Source organism: Cyprinus carpio, chromosome A24 (genome assembly GCF_018340385.1).
Source record: "Cyprinus carpio isolate SPL01 chromosome A24, ASM1834038v1, whole genome shotgun sequence".
In the NCBI taxonomy this organism is placed as follows: Eukaryota; Metazoa; Chordata; class Actinopteri; order Cypriniformes; family Cyprinidae; genus Cyprinus; species Cyprinus carpio.
In genome coordinates this window covers 11,401,451-11,421,212 of record NC_056595.1, presented here as the reverse complement: position 1 = coordinate 11,421,212, position 19,762 = coordinate 11,401,451, and the positions used below count along the sequence as shown (strand labels likewise).

Sequence of the window (19,762 nt, the reverse complement as noted above, 5' to 3'; positions counted from 1 at the left end):
TTACTCAACGCTGCAAAAATGTTGCAAATGGAAACCTTTGAGGCTCTCCAGAGCCTGACTCTTTTCAACACAAATACACACTGGAGCGTTTGTCAAATCTATTTCACCAGTATCAGATGGGATTCCAACTTTCTACTGTATTTTTGATCGAATAAATGGAACCTTCGTGAAAGATTTCATTCAAAAACATTACAAAGCTTATCGACTCAACTTTTTAATGGTAGTGTCTAAAAACACAGGTCAAAAAGGCAAGACCTGTCTGAGAGTGAGCTTAAAATCAGTTTACACAGCCATTATCAATTTACATTTATATGATAGGCACAATCATTGATGCATTTCACCCACATTTATTTCTCTTACCGTAATAAAAGTGACTTTATTGAAAACAGTATATTTACATTTCAACAGATCACAGTTGATGGCGACTTTAGAGCATGGTATTGCTTCCACAATAATTTCTTCAATCTTCACTCCAAAACTGCTCTTTTAGTCAAAATGTGCATATGGCACCCTTTTAAAACAATATGACGAATCACTTTACCTCAAACATTATAATATCCTTCCATATAACCAACATCCACCTAATAATCATCAAGTAAACCCATCTACAGTACATATGTGCTTTATCTCCTCAATGGTCTTATAAAGCAATAGATACATATGAAGGCCTCTGATTCTTTCCCGTTATGTTTTGAAACTGACATTTAATCATTTTAATCATATTCACTATATTAACAAAATCCAAAACGGAACTTTCAAGTCTTGGATACTTGATAAGCAACATTTGAAGTATGAAAAGCTTTCCAATTCAGCACAAACGATCCAAAATGACTCTCAAACACATCTGTATTTGATGTGCATATAATCTAGCAACTATATATATATATATATATATATATATATATATATATATATATATATGTGAATTAAGTATCAGGGTGTTGGTGAGCAACATAAAATTAAATTAGTCTCAAGTCAGTCACATTGTCTGTTCCCTTCCTTTTAAGATTGGCATCAGAAACAGCTTTGATAGTTTGATACTTCAGCAACATATAACCTGCACATGCAGGGTTCCATGAGGACCTGGTCCACGAGTCTCTTCCCCATTTAAGGGGCTCAGCGTGAGAGGTAACAAACTCAGTCCATCTTAAGGCTACGGTAGATGTAACGAATAAAAGCCAGAGAAGCCCAGAAGGAGACCGTTCCCAGCATAAGCGAGAAAACAAATGCAGTGAGCAAAGAATATCCGAAGAATTCGACGCTCTGTACAAGGCCGCTCATGTTGGAGCGATTGTGGTAGTAGAAGAGAGAGTAAACAAATATAAAGATGCCAGTGGAGCCGGTGCTAAGAACACTTCTCCACCACCAGCGGTAGTCCTCGCCTGAGAGCAGGAAGTAGGTGAGGGCCACAGAGATGCAGGCGCCCACCGAGAGCAGGATGGCAAACACGCACAACAGGATGCCGTAGAGTGTGTAGTGTTCACGACCCCACGCAGTGGCAAAGATGTAGTACAGTTCTACTGAGATGGCACTGCAAAGTCAAGAGGAAAAAAACATGTGAATGGCATTAAAAGTTAGTAATATAATATAAAAAATAAATAAATGTTTTCTTATATATAAAAACATTTTAAAATATATTATGTTATATAACAGCATACAGCAGGGGCACACTGTGTGGGACAAAAATATTATATCTAAACTTGCATAAACATTTTCTTATCAAATATATATAAATATTATATTATACATAAAACATTTTTAATATATAACTAACAGTTTTAAAACTTACATACACAAGAACACATGGTAATATAATACAATATAATATTATTTCATATGTAATAGGAAACATCATAAAATGTTTTAAACGTGTAAGAGAGCAAGGTAAAATACTAAAAATGTTTTATATAATATGATACATGATGTAATATAATATTGTAATTTTAATATTATATAAAATGTAAAAAAAAGAAATCTGATTTAAGAAAACAATAAAATTGTTTTAAAAATGCAAACAATTTTTCTTATATAATAAATTCTATTATATATAAAAAATGTTACATGTATTATATATGTTATATATATATATATATATCTATATATATATATATATATGTTATATATATATAATGTTTTATTACATAATGTAATATAATATTGTATAATATATAATATAATAAAAATGTTTTCTTAAATGTTTTCAATCCTTTAAATTAAATAATAATAATAATAATTTAGAGATTTATTTGGCCGTTTTCAAAAAAAATGTTTTGAACTGATTTATTTTACATGAAAGAAAATATTTCATTTTTTTGGAAACCTTTTACCTGAAAGGCAAGAAGCCGCCGATGGCCATGTGCACAGCTGTGTGTTTGTACCAGGGCTGCTGGGGGATCTGGCGAGGTATGTTACGTGTGCGGCACGGGGCCTGGAAGTTGCCTGCTCTGTTCTTTCCAACGATTCCACCAATGACGGTGAGGGGGAAACCCACCAGCACCCAGGCACCAAGCAGCAGAAGCACAGTGGTGGCAGGCAGGGCCTGAGTCGATCCACTCCACCAGTGAACAGAGTTCACCACACTCCAGGTGAAAAAGAGAGGGGCTAAATGCATCAGAGCAAAAAAAAATAGAATTGAGAAAAACAAAGAGAGCAATGGTGAGTGGGCGAAATGTCAGTTACATCTGCTCATGAAAACACTATAATAATAATAGGCTATACTTGGAATGAAATACTAGCATGCTGCGCAGTATCTACAATGTTTCACATTGCATTGTGAGAAACAGTACCCCATTCTGTCTATATGTACAGATGCAGAAGACTGTTGTGTCTCACCAGAGAAGAGCGCGGAGGTGAGGATAATATTCCAGACCCAGCGCTGGCCCTGAATCTGTGTGTAGAAGCTGCAGGAACAGTAACCTGACACACAGCTGGTCAGAGCGTACAATACAATCGCTGCCGAGTTTATGGCACCATGACGATGGACATTAAACATCCCCAGCAGTGCCATGACAATGATTCCTGAGGAAACCAGAAAAGAGGATCCAAAAGGTCAGTGGGTTACCTAAAGGTCAAGTTCCTTATATCTGCAACTCTTTTCTCATTTTCATCGCAATTCTCAGTGCTGTTCCAAATATTAAGCACTTTATTGCTACTATTGTTTGACTTGCAAATTCATCTAAACAAATAACAGAAATGACAGCGAAAATAACATCAAATATTATTTTATTATTAATATGATTAATAACAAAATTATTTTAAATTATTACAAATAATACAATCAGTATTTTACGTGTTATATTATTTTACGTTATTTGAGTTTATTATTTTTAGAAGTAAATGGAGATGCAATTCTGAAATATTCAAATAGCATGCCCACATGAAAATGTGTGTTTATTTTTTATATATTTGTTATAGATTTCTATAATATAGTATGTCACACCTGTGGCCAGAGTCAGAAACTGCGCCCCGACCCCTAACACAGCACACAGGAGGCTCTTATATGGTGGGAAGCGAAAGACATCGGTGTGGATGATTTTCCATCCGTTATCCCCCTGATCCAGGTCATCACAGCTGCCATCTTCCTCTACATTATACCTGTACACACATACAACAACAGTGTTTGATCAGACCGTTGTTCTTTAATGATCTCTGGCTAATTGGTGCTGATCCTTCCTCTTCCCAATATAGATAATTCAATATAAAAAATACTGTCTATTTCATTGCTTTCACCTGACTTACTAGGATAATACATTAAATAAAATTAACAGAAAATAAGGCTACATCCACATGAAGCCAGAGCTTTCCCTATCCGATCTTTTTTTTTTTCTAGTCTCAAGAAATATCTGCATCCACACGAAACCACAAAACCGACACAAAACGATGTAGTATACATGCCAGACCAGCATGTGGCGCTGTAATTCTGCTGCAGAGATACACTAAAAAGGAGAAGACTTGGACTATGCATAAACCTTGCACGCGTTATACAAACACACATGGAACAATACATTTATTAATTTGTGTTAATGTTAGTTAATAAAAAGACGATCGTTCAGTGTTTGTTCATGTTTTCGTTTCTGTTACGTGACGTAACGGTGTCGGACTGGGGGTGAGATTTCGTTTCTGTTACGTGACGTAACGGTGTCGGACTGGGGGTGAGACGTGGGCTAGTCAACATGAAAACGTTATCAACTCTGGGACCCGGTTTCACAAAAATATCGGTTTTCACTTCAACAAAACGCTGGATCTGTGTGGACAAATCGCCTATACGATACAAAACAGTTCAAAAGTAAATAATAAATATATTATTATTATAATACTAAAGAAGAAGCCAACAAATTTTTGAGCACCAAATCAGCATATTAGAATGATTTCTGAAAAATTATTAATAAGGAGGAAGCAAATTTTTTTTTGAGAAATAAGTATATTAGAATGATTTCTGAAAAACCATATGACAAAAGAACAACTAATATCGATTAATCGAAAAATCGTTATTAAAATAGTTGTCAACTATAAGGTTTCACTAAGCGGCTTATATTTTACCCAAAAAATCTGCTATAGATTTCACTCTCCCAAAACGCTGGATCTGTGTGGACAAACTAGAGTATATGATTAATATATTGTTTTATTGTAATACTAATGAATATGTTATTATTATATTTTTGTGAAGCAAATCAGCATATTAGAATGATTTCTGAAAAATCATATGACAACAGGAGTAAAAAAGTAAATAATAAATATATTATTATTATAAAATGTAGACCTTTTTCCATCACTGGCAATGCAAATTAGTCTGTAAGATGAATAGTTTTCTGTTTCATTTTCCCACAGGTAGTCGAAATTCCTGTCAGTTCAAAAAACAGTTCATTTTTGAATTTTGCACTATTTAAGGACCACTTATATTACTGTTGTATTCTTACAATGTTATTTAGGGGTTTAGTCGTAATAAAAGCTGATCCATTGCTTTTTTAAAACAATTAACAGCCTTTGTCGTTGTGATAATTAGCCTAAATTATGACCTATGAGTTAGTCTAAGTATTCACTGCTCTTTTTCACACAGCAGGTTTTTGTGTGTGTCCAATTTTTTTTTCCTGACAACCTTCTGATGGATTTTACTTTTTGTTTTAATTTTAAAATGTGATTTCCATGCATTGGCACCTTTATTCGAACAATACAATTTCCACCACAGCATAAGCTATAAAGCTGTTTCCCATTAATGTGTTTACAGGTCATAACATGAAATTTTTATTCTGTTGTTAGTCTTTGTCATGTTAATTCTGAAAGGAATTCCTTTAATTCTTTTTTGTTCGGGATGTTATTTACTTTGACGCCCTAAAGGACTGTGCGTGTGGAAAACATTCCTTTGAAATTCCTCCCTTGTGAAAGTTTGCTGAGAGTTAATGTACATGGGTCAGTCATGTTGGATTATTGCAGAAGGATGAGGTTCGACAAACTCACAACTAACACATAATAAAAACCCAACCGGTATGTTTTTGAATATGACAATGCAAAATAATACCTATGTTTTATGAGTATTGTGTTATATTTTGAATTGCAGAAATAGTTCGACCCTGAAAAAGCTTGTGTACCATTAAAAATATTACTAAATCAGTAAGTAGCAGAGAAAACGATTACAATCGATTATCGTTCGCCAAAATGTTTTGCAGCCCTTAACAAACCTGAGAAAATTAATTAACATTAAGTTACTTGTACTTTAACTATAAAATGTAGGCCCTTATCATGAAAAGTGTTACCGAAACTTCTTTTTAAATACAACACACAACTTAAGATTTTAAATAATACTTGTTAAAAAAATAAACCTTTGAATATCATTAGTGTACAATTATACTAAAGTAATAACTAATGTAACTTATCTGCTCTGTGTTACCGAAACTTCTTTTTAAATACACACACACGCAAAAAAAATCAAACCTTTGAATGGTAGTGTATATACTGTAATACATTCTCTGCTCTGTCTTTGTTTACTTTATTGTATTTTTTGTCTTTTTTTTTAATTGATTTAATAGTACTGCTTGAAAATTCAGCTCAAGAGTGGGTGAAGTCGTGGTTGCTGCTACAGAGAAGAAGGAGTGCATACTTGAATTTATGCCAGAGAACTGCAGTCGGAAGATTTACAAAGGGTTCAAAGGCTTTGGTTTGTCCAGAAACTATTAGGATAATTTGCTTAGCACACCCAGCACCTACTCGCAGTCTTGCCTCATCGTCATGGCAATGGTTCGCGGCCACAGGTTAGATTAGATCAGAATTTGTTGTCGTTTGTTGGAAAATCATACCACACTGCTCAGCTATTCAACGACCCAACAAATGCCGATCAAAAATGCTCACCTGGCGAAGTCGTTCTTCAGCACCCTCATGAGGATGATGATGACGAAGCCCAGCAGCAGCACCACCAGCACTAATGAGTTGATGATGGACAGCCAGTGGATTTCCAGAGTCTTAGGAAAGAAGGAATAGTCTCGAAGGCGCTCTGCTCTGCGTGAATGGGGCAACGTACTCTCAAACCAGCGCACGCTGTAGGTGTGAGTGACCGTCAGACCACCGCTGCCGACACCATGGCCTGCCCCTCCCCCGCCTTCCTCTAATGGCTCCGGCTTCACGTCCTTCACAGACACGTTGGCGAAGATCACGGAGTCGCCATTGTACTCTATATTCAAGTCCAAGTGTGTCCACAACCCCACCTGTTGTATGAAAATAGCGAATGAAGCAAGGCTATTGCAGTTAACTAAAACTAAAATTAAAACCATAAAAAATGTGTATATATTTGATTAGAATATTTGTTAAATATTATTTATTTGAATCCCTCATTGTTGTATCTCTAGCCTAACTTTGTAAGTGACCTCTGTATAATACTAACAGCCCTTGTGTATTGTGCTTTGACGTTGATGTTTATTTAGCTCTGTTCCTTATGTGTGTCTGTAAAGTGACCTTGGATGTTGGAAAGGCGCCATATAAATATATATTTTTATTATTATTATTTGTTACTTGAAACAAAATATAATACACCACTTGTTTTGATATATACTTCTCTAATGTAATGATATTCATACATTTATATTTGTGCCAAAGTGTCTAAACACTTTTTGTGTGTATGACAAATACATATAAAAATACCTTGTGGCTGTGAGGCAGGAATCCACTCTCTTCCATGTATCCCACGAAACCCCAGATGGGAATGTCATCTAGGACAAACTCGAAGTAATACAGCTCCTCGATCGCCTCTCGCAACTGATCCACCTGTAGTTTCAAAAATGTATAAAGTATGACACATCTGAATAAATTCCATTCCCTTAAGTGTCTGTCGTTTCCTCTTTCATGACATGAAAATGTGCTAAATCCTGCCTGAGGAGATCTAGTTTCTGCAGAGGAACCTTCTAACACACCCATCACTATCATTCTCAAATGAACCTGAAAACCTTGACTAGCTGGTTCAGCCATGTTTGATTAGAGCTGGAGCAAGATGGAGAATCCCTGTCATATATGCAAACAGTTCATTTTGTTGATAATCTCCAATTCCAACGGCACAAATAAACAGACTATAAATGTACACACGAGCAAAATCAAATCCCAGACATTTGTGAATAAGATCCGCATTGCTACCTCTTTCTCAGAGAGAGTGAGCTTGCACAGCGTCTGTCTCTCAGTGTTTTCCTTGAAGCGGATGTTGTAAAGAGACTCAGCCATACGGTCTCCATCCAACACCTCTCCCAGACTCAAGGCTTTATGACGGACCTGCAAACACGTAAATCATCCACAAAGTGATAGATCTACACTAATAGTAAATCGTAATAACTTGTATTGCACCATAAGGTCATAAAGCAAGTAAGGTGAATAGTAGAGTGGAAAATTGAATATTTTGGTCTATAGACTGTTTGGGTGTAATAGTGATAGGTTTCCTGGGGGTTGTGATACGGACCAACTTTGTTAACGTACAGGATCACCGGATCGCCTGGTTTGTAACTGACTGTCCAGCCAAAGTGAGGCAGCAAGCACAGAATCAACACACAGAGCCTCATGGATCGACCAGCGACGCACGGGCCTGAACATTCCAGTCTTGCTGTCATGACAACACCTGTCAGTGGGCAAATCAAGACCGTAAAAGGGGTCAGCAACTATGCAAACAGCAAAAAAAACATTTACATAATTACTTTAAGTGGTTGACAGGTCCTGCAATCTGACATGCTAGACTCCATCTAGTCCCTATCTTTAGTGACTACACAGAATACTGAAAAATACAATAATGATTTTTCATTTTTATAAATGTAATTTAAATTGTTAGAATTCATATAAATTTGAATCTTGATAAAAAAAAAAGTGAATAGACATTATGCATTTACTACATGTAAAACTTTTAAATGGCTAATTATTATTATTATGACTTCATAATATGTAGTGATTATAATGTATTTCTAACAAATTAAAACGTGTTGGAAAATGTGAAGGTAAAAAAATAATAATCATGATTTAATTTTGGGAAGAACCATCCCTTAAAGTGAAAATGGTCACAGCACCTAAAACGTTCTCTTAATCATTTATATTGATTTAATGATTCCGATTTTAAACATTTATATAAATTTGAATATTGAAAAAAAAAGTGAATGGGCATATTATGCATCAACTACACATAAGGCTTCACTGAAACAACATAATTACATAATTATACAATAATTATAGCGTTAGGGTGACTTGTTACAATGCATTTACATAAATAAGCACTTAATAATATAAATTAACAACAACATGTACTTACTACAGTGTTGGGGTTTGGTTTAGTTGCTTGTAATTACGCATAATTAACCGATATTACTATTGAAAGTACAACGGCACTGTAAAATAAAGTGTTACCGAAATCAGGTTTGGTTGAGCCTCCTAATGCAAAAATAGGACCATCTTTCCAACGTCATCAGCTAGGTTCATTCCAATCAGTTTTGAAAGGTTAAATAAATATAGTTAGCATCTTATAGTCATAAACAACTGATATACAAATCGATCTTCGCCTGCTAAGATGCTTGAAAGACTTCCGCATCAGAGAAACGCAACAGACCCGTTTGAGATGCTTCCTCGCTTCCTTCTTTTCAAAATCCAGTCAACAGCACTCCCGAAAGTGTAATATCATATCCGGACATCGCTAGGGTTAGAAGACATCCGAGCTTTGCTTTTAGGCGATGAAGCAGCGGCGCACAGCGAATCCACGTCACCTTAAAAAATAAAAACACCCTTCTTGTGATCTTCCGGGGTGGGCGGGGCTACAGCGCAACACCTGCACCTGCTTCGACAAGTCTCGGCATCATTACTCCATAGCTTTAAGTGTGGTTTCAATAAAATAAAACGTTTAGCATGCGTTTTAATAGGTGATGAGCATTACCGGGAATTTTTTTTTTCGCTCTCGCTGATGTCTTACCAGTCCTGATTAATCGATCGAGTTGCACGTTCTGTTGTTCTTCCTTGCGAAGCCTGAACTAGACAATTTTGAGAAATCGATTCCATTGTCTGCCACAAGAATTCGATTACTTATGCCTGCACCAGAATCCGCGCGAAATTGACGACACTTTCTGGCGTGGTTGTGTTTGTGTGATTGAAAGCGAGACGCTAAAACATTTTGTTGGTAAGTTTGATTTTTTTTTTCTTTTCTGCATTTTATGGTTTGTAAACCTTTGGTACAGATATACGGCCTTACGTAAGCCGCTTTATCACACTCGTGAGGGTTTTTAAGTTTCATTTCGGAAGCCTGTTTTTCATCGTTCTTTATTATTCACACTGATGTATGAGCTGCTCCGTGTTTGTCTTTACAAATTTACTATTAACTGTGTTGGTCAAAACGTACTTGTTGTATCTAATAACTTATTTCTATCCTGTCTAATAACAGTTCCTCACTATGGGAATTCATGGACTTGCAAAGCTCATTGCAGATCACGCGCCTTCAGCTATCAAGGAACAGGACATCAAAAACTACTTTGGTAAGACCTCCTATAATTTAAATAACATTTTCGGATGGTTGTTACAGTGAAACTAAAGTATAGCAAATATTAGTGTTTGTTTGTTTGTTCGAATGTTTTTTTTATTTTAATTGAGTGCAGGGAGGATTGTTGTTGTTGATGCGTCCATGTGCATCTACCAGTTTTTGATCGCGGTCAGACAGGACGGTAATGTGCTGCAGAATGAAGATGGAGAGACCACTAGGTATGTAAAGTTGTCTTATCATTTGTCCAAGTCTGCAAAGAACCATAAGCTGATTGAGTCCGAAGCACATACAGTACAGGTCAAAAGTTTGGAAACATTACTATTTTTAATGTTTTTGAAAGAAGTTTCTTCTGCTCATCAATCCTGCATTTATTTCATCAAAAATACACAGAAAAAAAAAGTAATATTGTGATATATTATTACAATTTAAAATAATTGTTTTTAAAATTTATTATACTTTAAATTATATCATTTTATTTCTGTGATGCAAAGCTGAATTTTTAGGATCATTATCACATGATCCTTTAGAAATCATTCTAATATGATGATTCATTATCAAAGTTGGAAACAGTTTTTATGCTGCTTAATATTTTTTTCAGCACATGTGATACTTTTTTTAGGATACTTTGATGAATAAAAAGTATAAAAAAAAAAAAAAAAAAGAAGCAGCTATGTTTTTAAAATATGCTTAATATTTTTTCAGAACATGTGATACTTTTTTTGATGAATAAAAAAATATATTTTCATTCTTTTTTTAAAAAAATAAAATCAATACTTTTATTCAGCAAGGATGTGTTAAATTGATAAAAAGTGATAGTAAAGAAAATATATTATTAGAATATATATTATTAGAAATTTTTTTTTTTTTTTTGAATAAATGCAGTTCTTTTTAACCTTTTATTCATCAAATATATTAGACAGCAGAACTGTTTCCAACACTCATAATAAAATCAGAATATTAGAATGATTTCTAAATGATCATGTGATAGACTGGATGTTACATGTGACACTGAAGGCTGGAGTAATGATGCTGAAAATTCAGCTTTGCATCACAGGAATAAATTTTTTTTTTTTAAGTATATTGAAATAGAAAACAGACTGGATTTAAGTTGTAATAATATTTCACAATAATTACTGTTTTTTCTGTATTTTTGATCAAATAAATGCAGGCTTGATGAGCAGAAGAGACTTCTTTCAAAAACATTAAAAATAGTAATGTTTCCAAACTTTTGACCTGTACTGTACATTGAGTTTCTCACCATGTGCCACTTTACATTTGCATGGTCATAATATTTATGCAATCTTCTTGTCTCCCCAGCCACCTCATGGGCATGTTCTACAGGACCATCCGAATGCTGGAGAGCGGCATCAAGCCGGTTTATGTGTTTGATGGAAAGCCCCCTCAGCTGAAGTCAGGAGAGGTGCGTCAGAAACAGTCAATAATGGAATATTCTCAATTGAAATAAGCAGCGACTTGGACCTGGAAACAGTATTTCTTACTACACAACTTAAGTGTATATCATTTTACATTTACAGTAAAGAAAAAAAAAGGGCAGATATGCCACAAATTCACTGTAAAAATACTGAGGCAGTAGTATTTACAGGATGGCATATTGATGCTTGTATGCTTTGCAACTTATAACCATATGATTAATTTAGATATGTAGTGTTAAAATACCAAGCTCCTTAAACTACCAAAATCTGCCTTTTACTGTAAACTGTACTTATAACCACCATAGTGATACAATTGGTGTAATAGAAAGCCATATGATGAATCAGTTTGTCTTAAGGGGCCTGTCCATAAAACATGACCTTGTATATCAGAGACAGTGACACTAAAATAAACATTAACTAAATGACATAAAATGAAATAAATCCTACTGAACATTACAGATAACTATAAGAAGAAACAATTATTACGGGAGTGTATGGGAATGTCCTTTTACTGTTTTTCTCTGTAAATAATTTAAATTTACATACAAAAACCATACATTTGACTTTTAAAAAAAATTTTTTTACACGTATATGGTGAGGTAACTTGGTTTACTAACAGATAATCGTTTTCTGTGTAAAAACATGTTCTGCGTTCTGTTTTAAGATATCTTTTTATTTTAACCCCTACAGCTGGAGAAGAGAGGCGAGAGACGAGCCGAGGCTGAGAAACTTCTAGCTCAGGCACAAGAAGCAGGTACAGACACATTCAAAACGACATGCTTTTTTGAAAATAATTCTTTAAGATGGGTCCTAATTCCACGATTTCTCACAGGTGAACAGGAAAACATTGACAAGTTCAGTAAGCGACTAGTGAAGGTTACCAAACAACACAACGAGGAATGCAAGAAGCTACTTACTCTAATGGGAGTCCCATACATTGAGGTACTGCCACAATCACTGAAGGTCAACAACATTAAATAATGAGTAAAAACACGTTATCATGGATATAAGCAAAATTGTATACCTGTCATGTTAGCTCCATGTGAGGCGGAGGCGAGCTGTGCTGCTCTGGTGAAATCAGGGAAGGTTTATGCCACAGCAACAGAAGATATGGATGGACTGACATTTGGAACGACAGTCCTGTTGAGGCATCTAACAGCCAGTGAAGCAAAGTATGTATGGATATGCTTTATATCTGTACTTTGATGATGGAGATGTTAAGGCATGCATTAGTAACTGGTCATTTTTTCTATCCTAGAAAGCTCCCTATCCAAGAGTTTCATTTCAGTCGTATTCTACAGGAAATGGGTGTGACACATCAACAGGTGAGACCTTTTCTGTTTTTATGTAAATGCCTTATTCTAGATGTCAGTTTTTTCTGCTTCTACTTATTTATCTAACTTATGTTTGAACGTCTTCCTTAGTTCATTGACCTGTGTATCCTACTGGGCTGTGACTACTGTGGCACTATAAAAGGAATCGGACCCAAGAGGGCCATCGACCTCATTAAACAGCACGGCTCTATTGAAGAGATCCTTGAGAATATTGACCCAAATGTAAGTTTGTTTACAATGTTTAAAGGCATTTACTTTCTGTTGTTGAATTTCGCAATGCAGGACATGGCATATTCAAAATGTTGCCCATATTAGTGATGCCTCGTTTCAAATCACATCCAGGATCATACTTGCTAAATTGTGCCCTCTAGTGGCGGTCAGTGGATTGCTTCGTCAGAAAATAAATTAGGCCTCATGGCAAGTGTATTGATTTTGCCGGCCATAAAATTATGCTCACTATCATTTATTTTCTTTATATATTTAATTTTGCACTTAATTTTTACTGTCTCTTGCATAATTTAAATTTTATTTAAATTATTTTTGGTATTTAGTTTTTTTCCAGTTCAACAAATTGATTTGTTAGTTGCAAAGAAAACATTTCTAATTTTTGAGTTTGTTTTTCATCAAACATTTGTTTTATTTTATTTCAGATTTATTTTTTTCAACAATGCATTTAATAGTTTTAGTTAAGAATAATAAACCTGCCCAGCAGAACTCAAACATTGTGAAGACCCAGCTATTATGTTTCTCATTTTTGGTGAAGGAATTTCTGGAGGGAGAAAAAAACTTTAACATTTAAAACATTCAAATTTAAAATCGTTGTAAATTAAACATTAGTAATCCTTTTACAGTAAAAAGTAAGATGACATGTCATACTTAATTTTGCATCTTGGCCACAATGCTTATCTGAACAAACTTGCGTGCTTAGATTAATGTATCCATTTCTTTTAAATAGGCTCTACAATGTAATATTTGTCGTTTTGTGCTGCAGAAGCACCCAGCTCCAGAGGACTGGCTGTATAAAGAGGCTCGGAGTCTCTTCTTGGAGCCTGAGGTCATAAATGACGCCACTGTTGATCTGAAGTGGAACGAACCTGACGAGGATGGACTCATTCAATTCATGTGTGCTGAGAAACAGTTCAGGTACAAAGCAACCAAATCAATCAAAAATTTTTCTTAAAACCTGCCAGACTTAAACCAAAGACAACTAACATCAGAAAAGCCAATCTAAAATAAAATATAATTAACAAATGTTACACTTCATTGTTACAGTGTTATGTACAGAGTAATATTAACAACAGGTACCTACTATGAAATTAGGTTTTCTTTAGTTGCATGTAATTATGCATAATTTACTATTTATTTATGTAACGTGTGTGTGTGTGTGTGTGTGTGTATGCAGGTGCTGGTCATATAATTAGAATATCATCAAAAAGTTCCATTCAAAAAGTGAAACTTTTATATTATATTCATTCATTACACACAGACTGATATATTTCAAATGTTTATTTCTTTTAATTATGATGTTTATAACTGATAACTAAGGAAAATCCCAAATTCAGTATCTCAGAAAATTAGAATATTGTGAAAAGGTTCGATATTGAAGACACCTGGGGGCCACACTATAATCAGTTAATTAACTCAAAACACCTGCAAAGGCCTTTAAATGGTCTCTCAGTCTAGTTCTGTAGGCTACACAATCATGGGGAAGACTGCTGGCTTGACAGTTGTCCAAAAGATGACCATTGACACCTTGCACAAGGAGGGCAAGACACAAAAGGTCATTGCAAAAGAGGCTGGCTGTTCACAGAGCTCTGTGTCCAAGCACATTAATAGAGAGGCGAAGGGAAGGAAAAACTGTGGTAGAAAAAAAGTGTACAAGCAATAGGGATAACCGCCACACTGGAGAGGATTGTGAAACAAAACCCATTCAAAAATGTGGGGGAGATTCGCAAAGAGTGGACTGCAGCTGGAGTCAGTGCTTCAAGAACCACTACGCACAGACGTATGCAAGACATGGGTTTCAGCTGTCGCATTCCTTGTCTCAAGCCACTCTTGAACAACAGAGAGGAACAGAAGCATCTCGCCTGGGCTAAAGACAAAAAGGACTGGACTGCTGCTGAGTGGTCCAAAGTTATGTTCTTTGATGAAAGTAAATTTTGCATTTACTTTGGAAACCAAGGTCCCAGATGCTGGAAGAAGAGAGGAGAGGCACACAGTCCACGTTGCTTGAGGTCCAGTGTAAAGTTTCCACAGTCAGTGATGGTTTGCGGTGCCATATCATCTGCTGGTGTTGGTCCACTATGTTTTCTGAGGTCCAGGGTCAACGTAGCCGTATACCAGAAAGTTTTAGAACATTTCATGCTTCCTGCTGCTGACCAACTTTATGGAGATGCAGATTTCATTTTCCAACAGGACTTGAACAGCAGAACAGCTGAAGGCCACTATCAGAGCAACCTGGGCTCTCATAACACCTGAGTAGTGCCACAGACTGATCGACTCCATGCCACGCCACACTGCTGCAGAAATTCAGGCAAAAGCAGCCCCAACTAAGTATTGAGTGCTGTACATGCTCATACTTTTCATTTTTATACTTTTTAGTTGGCCAAGATTTCTAAAAATCCTTTCTTTGTATTGGTCTTAAGTAATATTCTAATTTTTCTGAGATACTGAATTTGGGATTTTCCTTAGTTGTCAGTTATAATCATCAAAATTAAAAGAAAAAAACATGAATGAATATAATAGTTTCACTCTTTGAATGGAATTAGTGAAAGCAACTTTTTTATGATATTCTAATTATATGACCAGCACCTGTATATATGTGTGTGTATGTATGTGTGTATATATATATATATACACACACACACACACACACATACAGGTGCTGGTCATATAATTATAATGTCGTGGAATAGTTGTTGTAGTGTTTTAGTGGTTGGGGAGTTTGAGGAATTGAGAACTGTTCCCCGGGCACCGCAGAATAAATGGCTGCCCACTGCTCCGGGTGTGTGTTCACGCTGTGTGTGTGCACTTTGGATGGGTTAAATGCAGATCATGAGATTTTGATTTTATATATATATATATATATATATATATATATATTATATATATAAAATAAAATTTTTTTTTTTATATAAAAATAAACAGGGACAAAACTGAAACCAAGCTATTCGCACAACGCATATTTATCACATTTTCTAGAGGGACAGCATTGCACTCGCGTCTCACTCAAGAGAGTGCATGTTTAGAAAGCCATGTAAAATTAATGTAAGGTTAACTTTTAAAAAAACATGTCTCGACTTTATGGCGGTTTTTCCCCATCCCACTGTATTTCATGTTTTTAAATGAAGAAAATAGCCTACTTTTGAGATTGGTTTTCAGTCCTTTGTATTAAATTATACATGCATGCATGTTTTTTTTTTCCTCTAATGGTTTAAGCAACTTTATTAATTACATATGGTTTATAAACCTAATTTTAAACATTATGCACTTTTTTCAAAGATTTATTATGCTTTGAAGAAACGTGCATAATATTTAGCTCGATGCGCCCACTTGTGGCCTCAGGAGAGAAGCCAAAAGCTTTTTCCCCCTAACTGAAAATCTTTTCAATTTGAATATAATTCAAATATTGATAATATTTAAGTAGAAAAATCTAATTTAGTTTTTCAGTCATTTTGATAGCCTATATATGTATGTGTGTATATATATATATATATATATATATATATATATATATATATATATATATATATATATATATATATATATATATAACATATGTTTTTATAAAATTGTCCACTAACCTAGTTTCTAATAGTATTTTTGTCATCGATTATATATTTTTCATTTGTTATTAAGTTGTCTGTATTTAGCAGATTTTGTTTAACACACAAGAGTGATGATCAGGTCAACCCACAGAAGTATAGAAATTCTACATTGATTTAAAAAGAAAAAAAATGCACTCAGAATTTTTGGTATCGGATCGGTTCAGAAAAAATGGTGTCATTGCATCCCTAAAAACAGCACCATTTTTGGGTAAAGCGGGTAGGGAAACGTGTTGGGCTGTGAGGTGTGAGAGGGAACAAATAGAAGTAATGTTATGTTGTATTTGTGGTACTCACAGCAGCAGGATATGTTTTTCAGATGTGTTGAATTTGTGTGTTGTCAGTGAGGATCGTATCCGTAACGGCTGTAAGAAGATCATGAAGAGTAGACAGGGGAGCACCCAGGGCAGATTGGACACATTCTTTACTGTAACCGGATCAATTTCCTCTAAGCGTAAGGTAGGAGAAGTAATAACCAAAACTAGCTGTTATAGAACTATATTGGTGTATGTATGTATGTATGTATGTACAGTACAGACCAAAAGTTTGGAAACATTACTATTTTTAATGTTTTTGAAAGAAGTTTCTTCTGCTCATCAAGCCTGCATTTATTTCATCAAAAATACAGAAAAAAATGTAATATTGTGATATTACAATTTAAAATAATTGTTTTTTAAATTTATTATACTTTAAATTATCATTTATTTCTGTGATGCAAAGCTGAATTTTTAGGATCATTATCACATGATCCTTTAGAAATCATTCTAATATGATGATTCATTATCAAAGTTGGAAACAGTTCTGCTGCTTAATAATTTTTTCAGAACATGTGATACTTTTTTAGGATACTTTGATGAATAAAAAGTAAAAAAAAAAAAAAAAAGAAGCAGCTATGTTTTTAAAATATAAATATTTTGTAATAATATACACTACTGGTCAGTAATTTGGGGTAAGTAATTTTTTCTTTTTTTAAAAATAAAATCAATACATTTATTCAGCAAGGATGTGTTAAATTGATAAAAAGTGATAGTAAAAGAAAATATATTATTAGAATATATATTATTAGAATTTTTTTTTTGTTTTGAATAAATGCAGTTTTTTTTAACCTTTTATTCATCAAATATATTAGACAGCAGAACTGTTTCCAACACTCATAATAAATCAGAATATTAGAATGATTTCTAAATGATCATGTGATAGACTGGATGTTACATGTGACACTGAAGGCTGGAGTAATGATGCTGAAAATTCAGCTTTGCATCACAGGAATAAATTTTTTTTTTTAAAGTATATTCAAATAGAAAACTATTATTTTAAGTTGTAATAATATATCACAATATTACTGTTTTTTCTGTATTTTTGATCAAATAAATGCAGGCTTGATGAGCAGAAGAGACTTCTTTCAAAAACATTAAAAATAGTAATGTTTCCAAACTTTTGGTCTGTACTGTGTGTGTGTGTATGTGTGTGTATATATATATATATATATATATATATATATATATATATATATATATATATATATATGTATATATATATATATGTATATGTGTATGTGTGTGTGTGGACTGTATGTGTGTGTGGATGCACACACACTGTGTGTGTGTATGTATGTATATGTATGTGTATGTGTATATATATATACACATACTTATATAAAGGGATCTGCTAAAAAGAAGCAGAAGACAAGTGCTACACCAGGCAAATTCAAGAAGGGTAAATGAAAGCAATTTCAGATAGAGAAGGAGTTCAAAGCTAATAGTGCCCTTAATAGTCAAGTCATTTCATATTAAGCAGCAAAACAAGAGAACATTTGCTTTCAGTATTTTAATGAACATGGGGAGGAAAATGTTTTAAATGCCCCTTTTTCTGTTTCTGTATTATCTTAAATAAAGATAACTATTTAGTCATAGCAGACTTGTGTGGTGTTTTTATTTGGTTTGATTGCAGAAATGCTGTCTGGATTAGACAGAGCAATTCTCTGGTTTTAAGGGATCACTGGTTGCATGAATATATTTTTATTCCCAGCCTTACTTCAGGTTAAAACATAACATTTTTGTTATCTGCCCAGATCTCCAACCACTATGCTACAACACTCCATTATTTTAGAACAATAATCACTAACCTGATACCAAAGCCTCTCTGTTCTCTGCTGTTAGGCTCGTAAACAGGTTTGCATGAGGAAGTACAACGGACTACTTTAAGCTGGAAAAAGTGTTAATTATATTCTATTGTTATAAAACAGAAATGATTTAAATGGGTAATTTGATTTGTTTGGATGCATGTTCTACAGACATTGGTGACTAGTTGATTTTAGTGTGGTAATGTTAAATGCTTCACCTGCTGAAAGCACATGTTGGAAGTCCTGGAAAGAGTTAACTTCTGCATCATGACTGTCTAAAAAAAAAACAAGCAGTTAGGTTTACAAAAATCCAGTTCTGTGCGGAAATTGTGCTGGACTTCTGTTTTACTCTGAATGAATGATGGACTGTACCGCTGTAGGTAAGTCTTTTCTATCATTTTATTGTCTCTGAGCACATTTCAAACTTTATAATTATTATAATATTAATAATTATAATTAACTTTTTGTAACTTAAGTATCAAAAAAAAAAAAAGAAAAGTAATTTTGTAGATTGAAAACTAACGTGTTTGTGTTTGTAACTACAGCACCTGGGATGTCTGTCTTTTCTTTTATGGTTTTTCTGTTCTTACCAGTGCAAGTTAATATGCAACCACGTGAGTCAGTGCTAATTAAATAGATCGCATACAGCTTTAGCATTACACTAAATATGTAAACAAAAGATTCTAAAATGTCATTGTTTATTTTTATGTTTTCAGAAACTAATTTTTATGCCAAATTGCCTGGCAAAATAAATGCACTGAGTGGCTCTTGTGTGCAGATACCTTGTACATTTGATGCACCAGAGAACACACTGAAGGACACAGAAAATATATTTGGCTGTTGGATGAAGAAGAACCATGCTTTTCTCAGTCCAGATAGTTTGGTGGTTTTCAATGGAACTTCAAACATCATAAAAGGATTTAATTATATAGAAATACTTGGAAATCTTAGTCAGCTTGAATGTACCACAGTTTTCTATGATGTCATGAACAATCATACAGACAATTACTACTTCAGGGTGGAAATTATCCGAGTGAACTGGATGTATACGTATACCAGTCCCATCTACATCT

The 19,762-nt window shown here is 34.3% G+C and overlaps 2 protein-coding genes across 2 annotated transcripts; one reads left to right on the top strand and one right to left on the bottom strand.

The window, feature by feature from the left end:
• Positions 1-984: 984 nt before the first annotated feature.
• LOC109104591 (transmembrane 9 superfamily member 1-like) lies at positions 985-7,776 on the bottom strand. Its single transcript, XM_019117856.2, has 7 exons — positions 7,615-7,776; positions 7,129-7,251; positions 6,343-6,695; positions 3,440-3,594; positions 2,833-3,018; positions 2,328-2,601; positions 985-1,531 (listed from the first exon to the last, which is right to left on the bottom strand). Exons 1-7 carry the CDS (start codon positions 7,696-7,698, stop codon positions 1,138-1,140), a joined length of 1,569 nt encoding a protein of 522 aa, XP_018973401.2. The 5' UTR covers positions 7,699-7,776; the 3' UTR covers positions 985-1,137.
• A 1,856-nt stretch (positions 7,777-9,632) lies between these two features.
• Positions 9,633-18,479, top strand: LOC109106465 (flap endonuclease 1-like). The gene is made up of 12 exons (XM_042714180.1): positions 9,633-9,776; positions 9,881-9,971; positions 10,092-10,194; positions 11,294-11,396; positions 12,100-12,163; positions 12,242-12,351; positions 12,445-12,581; positions 12,668-12,734; positions 12,834-12,965; positions 13,735-13,886; positions 16,912-17,035; positions 18,223-18,479. The coding sequence occupies exons 2-12, from the start codon at positions 9,890-9,892 to the stop codon at positions 18,289-18,291; spliced, it is 1,143 nt and encodes a 380-aa protein (XP_042570114.1). The 5' UTR covers positions 9,633-9,776; positions 9,881-9,889; the 3' UTR covers positions 18,292-18,479.
• Positions 18,480-19,762: the final 1,283 nt, after the last annotated feature.

Bases quoted from the DNA above. Each gene is read 5' to 3' on its own strand.
- LOC109104591 (XM_019117856.2), bottom strand. From the start codon at position 7,698: ATGGCTGAGTCTCTTTACAACATCCGCTTCAAGGAAAACACTGAGAGA. The intron at 3,019-3,439 runs GTGTGACATACT...TGGTTTCCTCAG, and splicing joins GTTTCTGACTCTGGCCACAG to GAATCATTGTCATGGCACTG. The intron at 1,532-2,327 runs GTAAAAGGTTTC...TTGACTTTGCAG, and splicing joins GGCGGCTTCTTGCCTTTCAG to TGCCATCTCAGTAGAACTGT.
- LOC109106465 (XM_042714180.1), top strand. From the start codon at position 9,890: ATGGGAATTCATGGACTTGCAAAGCTCATTGCAGATCACGCGCCTTCA. The intron at 12,352-12,444 runs GTACTGCCACAA...CCTGTCATGTTA, and splicing joins TGGGAGTCCCATACATTGAG to GCTCCATGTGAGGCGGAGGC. The intron at 12,582-12,667 runs GTATGTATGGAT...TTTCTATCCTAG, and splicing joins CTAACAGCCAGTGAAGCAAA to AAAGCTCCCTATCCAAGAGT.